The sequence below is a fragment of the Vanessa tameamea genome, chromosome 14 (genome assembly GCF_037043105.1).
Source record: "Vanessa tameamea isolate UH-Manoa-2023 chromosome 14, ilVanTame1 primary haplotype, whole genome shotgun sequence".
Classification (NCBI taxonomy): domain Eukaryota; kingdom Metazoa; phylum Arthropoda; class Insecta; order Lepidoptera; family Nymphalidae; genus Vanessa; species Vanessa tameamea.
This window is the reverse complement of record NC_087322.1, coordinates 11,278,162-11,290,711: the sequence shown is the minus strand read 5'-3', so window position 1 is coordinate 11,290,711 and position 12,550 is coordinate 11,278,162. Positions and strand designations below refer to the sequence as shown.

The following is a 12,550-nucleotide window of genomic DNA, read 5'->3' as shown; positions in this document are numbered from 1 at the left end:
GTGGTCATAATAGAAATATAAATAGTATTAATACAGCGCCAATATCTATTATATACAGGATGATGGTTGCTTTTATAATTATTTGACATTAAACCAGAATAACAGTAATAGTCGACATTCTAATTGGCACTTGACTTAGTGTGTAGATGGTCTACGGCTCTTAAAGATCCTTGAGCATAAAATCGATAATATGCAAATCGTTGTGGAGGAATACCTGGAGCAATTGAGTCCGATCCTTTGTCTCCACGTTGAGTTTACCAAGTGTTGTTTATACCTCAATCCAATCAGCTAACCGTTGCTCCAGAGACAAGCTTTTAATTTCAGAAATCTGTACATACGATTGAAACTACTGAGATCAAATGCCGCGCGTTAGCAGGATTTTCTGATGATCACTATTAAGTTTGGGTTTTCCTTCGAAACGATTTTTAAGGTTTGCAGAAACTGAGGTGTCTGGGCTGGACATTCCTGAGAAATTTAGTTAATAACTTGATTTTAGTCTCCTTACGATATAAATAGATATTACATTTTTAATAGCGTTTTTGTTTGATGATATTATTACATATACTTTCTTAATTAATTTCACGGAGGTGAAGATGGAGCGGTTCACATGATAATAATTCAAACTTCCATAGACACGGGAATTGCATAAAGCATAAGCATTTATGAACCAATTTTGGACCATTCATGGGATAGACATTGTATCATATTAATACAGGTTATAGATGTTTAGATACAAAAACATGACGAATGTTATGGTACCCATCAAGAGGGGCTTGTAGACAGCTCTATTATCCGTAAAAAAGACGAGACGACATTTGCCAATAAAAAAGGCTAAAACCTTTGTTTTACTTATTGTGTTTACATTTATGATTAGTTATCTATAAAATTGAAGCGTGCCATTTGGCTGGTGGTTTAAAGGGCACGATGAAGTCGTTATAAAGTGTTCCAAGTTGTAATTAAGTTATTAAGAGTGGTTCTATGTCACTGTACTTGTATATCGATCCTTATGTTGTTGCGAACGAATAAAGTGCTTTGAAATAGATTATTCGAAATAGTATTAAAACTTTATCGTGATTCTAAAAAAAGAGGAATAACTCGATATTGCGTTGGAAGCATTTATATGTTTTGAATACTCTGCTAAATCCAAAAACCTAAAACAATATATTCTATATTATATATCTAAAAAATATGTGCTATACAAAAGTATATAGGATCACCGAACATCCAAACCGAATCAAATTAAATTCCTTTATTCAATATAGAAGTATTACATTTACTTACTCATTGTCAAATCAAACACTACAACCAGGTTCGGAAAAGAAAATACCCTGACCTGAGAAGAACCGGCGAAAGAAACTCAGCGGGTCTTTTTTTGACATTTTTAATATTTAAAAATATTCAATATGAAAATAAATAGCCAGAAGGCGATCGTTTCATTCCCGAGGTGTGTTATCAACCATGGACTCACTAATTGTACAATAACCTTTCGTACACAAGCGTCTTTAAAGTTTCTTGGCGTTTTTTGGCATTTGAAAATCCTAGTGTAGAACCTTGCACCACAAAAGAGTTACTGACTCTATGCAGTCGAGTAAGAGGAGTAACAAGTTTGTTCTTTGTACCAATGTTATGAGTATCAAATTTCTCACAAACACATTAATATTTTTCCGTCTTACATAACATTAGAAAATATATATTGAGAAGCAACAGTTAATATCTTGATTTCTTTAAATTTATTCTTTAGCTCCTTTAGATCTATAACAGTACATCCATTAAAATAAATATGTTCTGAACACTAGTCTAGACTTTATTATCTTAAACGGGGAGTTCAATTTAAAAATCCCTTTGTAATTCTTCTGAATCCATCTTACATGGAAAACCTGTGCTAGAAAGTACCTTTAAGTGCTTGAAACATATTTTTGTTCTTGTTCACACTAATTTCAATAATAGTACAGTATTTTGTTGCTTTTTTTTATGTTAACCATTTATGTTTATTAATGTGTATTGTGTGTACTATTTACAAAATTACGTAGAACGGCCGTCTCCAAAAGTCATCACGGTTATTGTGTATGTGGATATTTATAGAAATGTAAATAAATTATTCCACAACTACAAAAAAATACAATTACAATCTTCCAGTGACAGTTATTAATAAACATATTAAATCAATTTTCTAATAAAGAAATATTAAATAGCGAATTGGCGCGAACATGGCGAGCTGGTGACATTCCGTTTTCTTCTTAAACAAAATCAAAATGGCTGCATAGCTACCAGAGACACGATAGACGCGAGAGTACCAGAAACAAGGTACTCTTTACATAGACACATCGTTGTAATATATATATATTTTATATCTCCTTAAAAAATGTTTATCCTACCTACTACCTACTTCTGACATGTGGTAGCCACTAAAACAGCATTGCAGTGTCTTCCTGAACATTGTGCTAAGTAGTAAGCTTAATAACATAAACCATAGTAAAAAAACTGCAATTTCATTAATTTTTTAACTACCCGTCGCATCTTTATGCTGGCACAAAAAGGATATATATACAACTTTTAGATAGAAGAGCAAACATCAAAGAAAAGTTATTGTTTTCTATATGCTTGTATTATATATAAATAAACCTGTCTCTTTAATCACTGCGTTTATTGATAAAAACCGCATTAAAATCCATTGCGTAGTTTGAAAGATCTAAGCGCACAGACAGTGGGAAGCGACTTCATTTTGTACTATGTAGAGATATATAGTTTTTTAATGAATATGAAATGTTTATTGCAAACCATTTTTAATTAAACTATATTCTAACTTATAAAGTTAGGTTTAACAAATAAATAGGTAAGTTCCATAATGTTTGTAAAAAAACTTGTCCATACGACTGTAATATATTTAGCTCCTGAACTAATGAAATTTGTTATGAAAGATAAAATAATATTGTGCGCAAAAGAAATGTGTTTAATATTTATTGAATTTTAATTCGAAATACTTTACGTATTTTATTTTAATATGGATAAAATAACTAAAATCATGAATTTACTATTATAAATATTATTGATATTATATCTAAAATATTTATTTATAAGAATTGATAACAAGTCCTTAAATATATACAAATATGAATTTGAAATAGTTACTGTATAAATCTTGACCGCGTGCAATGGTGGCAAGAATGCTAGCAGCATTTACCCGTTGAATCGCAATTCCGATCCTCTGGGCTAAAAACGAACCAGCCCTCCTGTCACCAGTGTAGGCAATAATGCGAGGTGTTCGACAGCAAATTGTTAAATTGAGTTTTTTGTAACGTTTACACGTGTATATATTTTACATACAAGTTGTCAGAGATAAAGAAAACGCGACCTTACACCAAAACCGTCCCCGTATAACACATCCGCTATTCAATGTTTTATAATTAAATCTATTGTTCTTTAAAATCAATATTTCAATACTCAAGTTTTATTATTATGTATGTTAGGTACGTCTCACTACTGCTTTTTATAAAATACCAAGACATTGAACTTATTAAAAGTTTTATATCTTTCACAAAGGATTTTTAATATTTATATATTATTATATTTTTATTATTGGAAAAGAAAATAGAAGTTCAGAACGAGCTTTATTGAGAATAATCATAAATGAAAAATAATAAGAGATAAGAAATTTATTTAATATGCACACGTTACGAGCGTTTGGTGAGTATCATATTGATATATTTTTTTCAGGAACTTACTAACAATTAAACCTAACTACCTAACTACTAACAATGCCACGGAATTGATAACATCTTCCATTTTTGAAGTCGTTTAAAAGGACCGTTTAATAAAAGTTAATTTTCAACGTGTATATGCACTTCTATTAGTTTATCGCTATATCAAAGGACTAGAATTTAATTAAAAATAATAATAATAATTTAAATTGGCATTCGATTTAAATTCTCTACAAGATCACTTAAAATGTCTCGGGTCATGATGACATGGTGTCGTCGTTCGCAATTATTTGCACGCAATTCACTACACTGACACCCGAATGTTGATTGATAGAGGTCATAGAATTACATAGTAGAGATGCAGGTATCCTAACGATGTTTTATTTCTTCGCTGAGCACGTAATGTATGATGGACAAATATTAAGCATCTAAAAAGTCACAGGTGCTCATCGCGACTTAAGCCCATAATCTTCGCTTATATTTTCGTGTTTTAGCGACTGAGTCCTACCACCAATAAATTCCATTTATTCGTTTCATTTATAATTTCAATTCATTTATTAATAATAACATGGTAACATGTTAATGTAAATAGAGTTACTTCGTCTTAAAATGTAAAAAAGGGAATTAAGGGAATTAGAAAAGTTCTGAGACTAATCTGAGTTACGAAAATTAGATTAGAAAGAAAAAAAAAAAGATTTTTTTATGATTTATTATTAATCATATTCCTTGAGTTTGAGCAAATTTCAAACAAATATTATAATTGTATTCTTAGTGGCGTTTTTCTTTATTTTTATCCGGTATCCGAACACCGAGGGAACCATTGTGCGTACGACAGTGCGAACCCCAGGGTCACGCTGTTTCTTTTAAGCCTCGGACGTCGGGGTTTTGGGAGTTCCAAGGCAACACCTTTTTTGTCTCCGTCGAGCGGGATCAGGTCTTTCTCTTTCCCGCTCCACTGAAGGAGACTCCGGCACTCCACACTGATTCCCTACGGACCATCCAACACGATTGCTCGCAGAAGTCTCGGCCAATCTCGGAGACTAAGATCTGCCATTAAACTTTTCTCGCCCTAGACAACTTCAGCGATGCTTGGCGGTCTCTCGGTCCCCGAAGTTTCGTATTTCCTAACCTAATGAAACATAGTAGAGTACTTTCAAATTTTAAATCAAGTAGTTTGAACTCTAATAACTTTATAATTGTGTCAGCACTACCATTTCTCAACATAGAAATCAAATATTACTTATATTTTAAATATATACAAGTTGCTATATAATAAACAATTTAGTTTAACAAGTGATGGTTTACCAATAGCATTACCAATAGCATCTAAATGGAAAGATATTTTTCTTCCTCTCTTGTTTAAATTTTGTTTTAAACTTCCTTATATTTTATGTTTAACAAACAAGAATTTTTTGTTTGTTGGTGAGTGATTATATGATATGGTTAAACGTCCCTTCTGTCTATAGTATTGCACTCAGCTCACTCACTCCCTTCAAACAGGAATATAACATTATAATCTTACAATGTCATACACACTTCTCATTGCAAAATTTAATAAACTCTTCTCAGTAGAATATGAATTCGTAATATTTGATAGCTTTACATTCAATGTATCTCATGGAATGCTAGTGAAATGACGTTTTAAATTTACCATGATATGTACTTGAATAGTTTTGAAATTGTTCTTATATTAATTCTCGCGCACTTAATACATTTACCGCTTAATCTTTACAAATAAAACATGACACAAGCACTAATTTTAAATATATAAAATATTTTTAACATAAAAGCATTTGGGTAAACGCTAATGCAGAGATTTTTTTCGTTATTGGTAATTATTTTATAAGCCGCTCCACGTCGTTTCGCCTTTTTTATAATATAAGATGGGTGAATAGGCCAACTGATGGTAAGTGGTCACCACCGCCCACACAGTGGTGGTATCATTGGCGTTCTTACAGCACAAATGGACATTGGAATTATTAACCATTCCTTACTTCAATACCATTCTTTACATTTATAGAAAATTTATTTTCAAATGCAAAGGGATCATGTAACACCACTGGAACTCTTTAAAAAGGTTTTAACCTCGTCAGCCCTGGTTCCATATCATTTCGATTTTAATAAAATAACCTCTATATGTTACCCCAAGTTTACTACAATATAAATCAGTGAAAACCGCATCCAAATCGCTTAAACCGATTCCGAGGTTAGCGGTAACAAACGAACAAATAAGCAGACAAACAGACGAAAATTCTAAAAATCACATTTTCGTGATCTATTCCGTTAATAAATACCCCCAGTACTACATTTTCTCAAATATCTTCTATGTACAGATTTCGGTCCGTTCCGAATTTATTATACGTATAGATTTCATAAAATTACAGAGATAGTAAAGATAAACAAACAACTTTGTCTTTGAATAGACATCAATAGTCGAGATCTTAATATTCGTAAAATAGCGTTTTGAATATCGGCGTTGTATGATATCGGGACTTTGGACTTTGGAGTTTATTTAAGTTGATATAAAGGCAAGATATAGCAAACTATTTGCCAATAGAATGATATATCAAACGGTAATAATATCTAAGTTATGTATTGACGGGTTTCCTGGTACATATTCTATTGACAACCATTACAGATAGATGGCGATTGGTTATATAACAAAATATTTGATATACATATACCAAAGTCCAAGTCAAGCCCGAATAGAAATTATTATGTGTTTCTATTACATAATTCTCAGTAGCATTCCAGTGTACGAGTGGATAAAACGCATGCATCTTAACTGATGATTGTTCAAACCCAGGCAAGGAACACTGATTTTCCACGTCTTTAATTTTGTTCACGTGCTCATCGGTGTAGAATCACCGATGACGAGAACACAGAGAAAACCGCGTGAGGAGACCAGCATGTCTCTAATTTTAATGAAATTCTGCCATATGTGTCTCAACCAATCCGATTGGATCAGCCTGGTGGAATTAGCTCCAAAACTTCTCCCCAAAGGGAGAGGAGCCCTTAGCCCAGCAATGGATGGTTTCAGACTGTTACTTTACACTAGGATCTGGAATTTGATAGTGTTTACATTCCATCGATCGCAAACAATAAAACTCAAAAAACTAAAATTCCTTTATTCAATATAGAAGCATTACACTTACTTATTGATAGTCAAATGTAAGACTATCACCGGTTCGGAAAAGAAAATACCCCGACCTGAGAAGAACCGGCGAAAGAAACTCTTTATTTCATTATATTAAATGTAAGAGCCACTCATAAACTACGGCCGAAATATGACGCATACTTTTGTCGAGTAGATTGGTTGCTCCTTCTTTCTGTCTTAAACTTTCAGAATTATTCAAATTTAATCATTATTTTTCTTGACCACATATTTTGTAATATGATTTAACTCTATTTCTCATTATAAGTTAATTAAATGCAATCTTTGTTTCCTAATAAATCAATACTGGTTCGTACTGGTAATTGGTGGTACGTGCTGGTATTCAGTTAGTTTAACTTGCGCCTATAGAATATAACCGAAACCATAAATTCATGAAAATCTCTCCTGTCACTTAGGAGTACTTCATTGATACACAGTGATAGATGAATTATATATATAAAGATATGTACTTAAATATCTTTACATAATATATATATATAAATATATGTATGAACATATAATTACAAATTTGATGCTTATAATCGAAGATTGTCATTTATTTTAATTAATATGTATAATTGAATAATTTCTCTTACATCTCACAACCGTCTAAGGACTAATTACTGCTTGCTCACCATGAAAAAATAAACCAAACCAATTATATATTTGATTGAAATTCAGGCTTTCAGACATCAATTTTACTAATATTATAAACTAACGACCTGCCCGACTTCGCACGGTTACAGTTTATTAATAAAGAAAATGATATAAATATAAATAAATTATATTATTTAGCAAATATAGCATTCAGGAAGAATGTAGCCTTTAAAATATTTATATATATGTTCATTTGCAGTTCAGTTGAAGTAGTTTTTCAATATTGACTTCATTTTGAAGTTTACTTAAATGAAATACATTTATTTTGATTTGAAAGGAGTGGAGGAACTTTATATTGGGACAATCACAGTCTTTACATTTAAGTGAGATATTATAATTGAGAGATATAATGTACTTATAAATCTTGCTTATTAAGATATAATGAGCCTTACAGTAGTCGTATATGATGTGTAACATCCGATATCTCACGTTGATGCAACATTAACATTATATCATCTTGGAAAAAGGCTTGGTTCCATTTGATGGCGGCCAACTTTAGCATTTGGTCAACTCAAATGGCGCGCACAGTCATTGGTCAATTCAAATAGAGCACGCGGTCACTTAATTCGGATGTGATCGGTTTTACGAATTTTGCCGATGCTGCATCTAAGTTGTGTCGTACTATAAAACTTTCTTAGCGATGGTCCAAGTAGATTGATATTCGTAATAGTCTTATTAGTTATATAATATTATTTTTGTTTCAGCTAACTCAGGTACCAGCTCTTTGAAACATAGAAACAATAACACAGCCGGCGCATGTCTCGTTAAATCTGTTAAGGTAAGCAACAACACTTCCTTAGACTAAGATAAATATTATTGGTGCTTAAAGTGCTTAGTAAGACACTAAACTAAGCATTAAGCTCTTATGTACCAAGCATCATGTCCAAGTGACTTATATTAATTCAAAACGAGGAGCATTTGAATACATTACCAGCTTTGCCAAAATAGCATAGATTAAATAGTGATAATTTAAATAGTGATCTGTAATTAATAATTATTTTGTTATTGTAATTGTTGTTTTTGATTTTTTTAAAGATAGATATTAAAAAGGCGAAAATATTAAAACAGGTTCCGGGTTCGATTCCCGGCCGAGTCGATGTAGAAAAAATTCATTAGTTTTCTATGTTGTCTTGGGTCTGGGTGTATGTGGTACCGTCGTTACTTCTGATTTTCCATAACACAAGTGCTTTAGCTACTTACATTGGGATCAGAGTAATGTATATGATGTTGTCCAATATTTATTTATTTATTTATTAATATGTGACGTCTACGACTGGATCTTTTCAAAATGAGACCATAACCGATTTATTTATGTGCGATATCGTTCCGTAATCACTGGGACAAAAATCGGCTTACACTATTGATATATAAGATAAACAGGTCATCTTCGAATTGGCTCATTTAGAATCATCTCAGAAATCAACTTAAATTGTGTTGCCAATAAAAAACTCAAATAACCATAAAAGGAATACATTATGAGGAGTATGTTTGAGTTTATTCAACCACCGTACTCCGATGCGGGTTGGTGGAAACACATGTGTCAAACGATGACTTATGCTTGTTTCCTCAAGATGTTAATTCACGTGAAATCTAATGCACGTATCGATATGAGACTATAAGCAATCCACGCAGAATCGTCCGTAGGTGATATGCTTGTTCTTATTTCATTTATCCTTCGCCTTTTTTATTGTCAAACTCAGCGAAGCAGGCGAGTAATTGCTAGTGAATTATAAACTCAAATTAACTTAATACAAACTCAAATTTAATTAAGATGGATTATAAGCCAGAGCAAGACGCATATACCTACGCATAGCTCACATTCCTCTTCAGCTTCACGTGCTCAAACCACTGGCCCAGCGAAGTGATATTTATTTAATATACATTCGCAAAAAAAATTTTACAAAAAATTATTTTGAGCCAAGTACAATTTAATATTATATCTCATTTTAATATAAAGCATTTTTGCGAGCCTGTAAAATATTTGCTTCGCTTTGTTTAACGTGATTAATTAACTGATTTTATTAAACATGCGTTCGTTAATTAATGAGCTCTTTATGTAAGATAAAGAGCGATTCATTAAATATCATATATTTTGTAATAAAAGTCGCTTGGGGTTCGTTCCTAACGACCTGAATAATATTTGTCAGGGGTTATATATACTTACATGTGTCTTTATATTTTTATGGTGTAGGTGGCGGACGAGCACCTGGGCCAAATTATGGTAAGTGGTCACCACCGCCCATAGACAATGGCGCTTTAAGAAATATTAACCATTCCTTACGTCGCCAGTGCGCCACCAACCTTGGGAACTAAGATGTTATATCACTTTTGGGTCTAATTACACTGGCTCACACACCCTTCAAACTGGCACACAACAATACTGGGTACTGTTGTTTGTCGGTAGAATATCTGATGAGTGGGTGGTAACCATATGGGCTTGCACAAAGCCCTACCATCAAACAAATTTTTAACAAATTGCTAGGAGTACTCAACCAAAAAATAAATTTATAAAGTAGTTATTTTTATTATATTATATATAGTAGATAATATATACCTACTTCAATTTGCATTTAGCTGGATAGGCTACTATTGTATTCTTAAGCACACATTTAACAATATTGCAAGCCATTCTGTCCACTTGCTCACGTCACAGAAAACGTTTTTTGGCAATTGTATATAAATGTAATATATAATAAAATATAGGACAATATTACATTTATAAAATGATATTAAGATACGATTCAACAATAGGTATTATTATTCATTGTAAATCTGGATTGCTGCCGTTTCTTCTCGCCGGAGGCTGCTACCCGAAACGTCGGTAGATTTGAAATATTGACGATACAAAATTCCTTCATTGTAAAATTTACTTGAATAAAATACATTGGATTTGGAAGCATCCGTTCTTTTCACTAAATTAGTCATATCCGATCACATTAATAATAATATCCGTCGATGGTCATAAGCATCAAGAAGTATCGACTGCTAAGCATAAGCTTAAATATTTTGGATTAATTTTGAATTCATTGTTTTGTATATTATAAACGTATTTATACAAAACAATCCAAAAAGTAATTTTAATATGCAATATACATTGGTGCTTTAAATATTATTTTGTAAATATATAATTGTTCTATTCAACAGAATGGACGAGTTAGACCGCGTTTAGGTGTGCGGTTCGCGGAGACGTCACTTACAGCGCTTCCTGAACGTTTGGAAGTGAACAAGGCGCGTGGTCCCGCCTGACAGCCGCCCGCCCGTCTCCACTGCGCACGCCATGAGCGGTGCCGCGTGCTCCACGAGTATTACAGAAGTAGATCTACTGCTGTGTAACGTGAACGTAGCTGTGCTGGCACAGGTTTAAGAGATTGAGTTTCGGGTGATGTATTTTTCATTATATTGAAAAGTGATACTAAGATTACCGGAGTGCCAGACTCGTCGTGTACCTATCCCGACTACTAGCTACGCGGGATCTATACCAACGATGAACAATTCAAAAATTTATATGTGCTATGAAATTATATGTAAAATAATAATGACATCAATATTTTGTGATATTTGTACTGTCATAGTAAAAATAATGAAAATATTTATTTATAAATAAATGTTAACGATAATAATACAATGTAAACATTTGTTATGTCAATAAAATTATTGTCCTGAATATGTTTATTTATTATACGAACGACTGAATTTAATGTGACGCGTTTTCAGAATGTAAATTCGGTCGACAAGAAGCGGAAAATCTCATTAGCTGCCCTTTTATATATAATACGGTTAATGCATATTTCAATTGTTGATATGTTAATATGTTAGCGCTCCGTGAGCACGGTGTGGTAGCACAGACTCAGTTTGCACGAGACGAGTGAGAGTAAGACGTCAAGCATCAGATAACGTCAACGTTAAATTTATTCATACATCAATTCTCGTGAATATCTTGGCATTCACAGTGTTTTAATATTACTTTTACTTGGTGGTAGGTTCTGGGTAGGTACCACCCACTCATCAGATATTCTAACGCCAAACAGCAGAACCCAGTATTGTTGTGTTTCCAATACAAAAAAATAAATTTAGCTCCCAGCGTCCAAAGAAGTTTTTTCAATCAATACCATGGCACTTAGTTCTATTTTGCTAAATGCAAGGTATAAACCTTGCATTTGAAGTCTAGTCAAAAATATAATTTAATAAAAAATGTAAAATGAATTTACGTTTGTACTGTTACGTGTAAATTCATGAAGTATTTTATTGTTTCAGCGAAAACACATTCATTAAATCATAATATAATTACTAACAATCGATAAATTAACGTAAATAATGAATACTTAATTTCGTTTCGTATATATTTTATTTTCAACAGATAGGTTGAGGCAATAAATAATAATAATTAATTAAAAAAAAAAAAATTGAATTTGGAATGGCGAATAGATGTATTTATTATATACTAGTGGGTCGCCCGTGACACCTCGCCTTTATTCAACAGATTTATAGGAATTTCGAAACCTATGACAGGTTTTGTTTTGATTTCGGCGTCTGTTCGCAAGTTTTACATTTTTTTTTTATACAGCCATAGCGCCGCTTTCTACCCGGCCAGTAACTCTTTTCCGCTCTCTAAAATTAATAATTTGTTAAATCGTAACAATTAAGTACATTGCAATCAAGAATCCTCTTTAATTTAACGCACATCTGTAAGTAATAAAAGATTCTTTCAAGCAATTTTTGAATCGTAATTTTACAACTAGCTGAAATCGCTGCTTCAGAATGCCTGCCCGCCCTCACGTTTTGGCAAGAATTCTAGTACCAACTCCTAGCATACACGCTTAACTGTATTTGCTTTAATTAAAATACACTATTAATATTATAATATTTTACCAAATATATTTCTTGCGTTGTTAGAAAAATAAAACAGCGCCAGTCGGGATTTTTATAAATTTCACAAACTCAATATTAGAATACTATTATAATGAATACTAAATTCCTTAATAACTCAAATTTCAATTTTCAACTCGGGCAAATAATGTTGTGCCTTACACTGTACAAACGT

The 12,550-nt window shown here is 32.4% G+C and overlaps 1 protein-coding gene across 1 annotated transcript in view; it reads left to right on the top strand.

Moving 5' to 3' along the window:
* Window positions 1–11,023, top strand: part of LOC113402215 (adipokinetic hormone/corazonin-related peptide receptor variant I-like) — a 155,259-nt gene extending 144,236 nt beyond the window's left edge. Inside the window, exons 7-8 of the mRNA XM_026642404.2 lie at window positions 8,214–8,287; window positions 10,654–11,023. Of these exons, the coding sequence (XP_026498189.1) occupies window positions 8,214–8,287; window positions 10,654–10,755 (176 nt within the window). The 3' untranslated portion in view covers window positions 10,756–11,023. The remainder of the gene's footprint in view (window positions 1–8,213; window positions 8,288–10,653) is intronic.
* The last annotated feature ends 1,527 nt before the right edge of the window (window positions 11,024–12,550 follow it).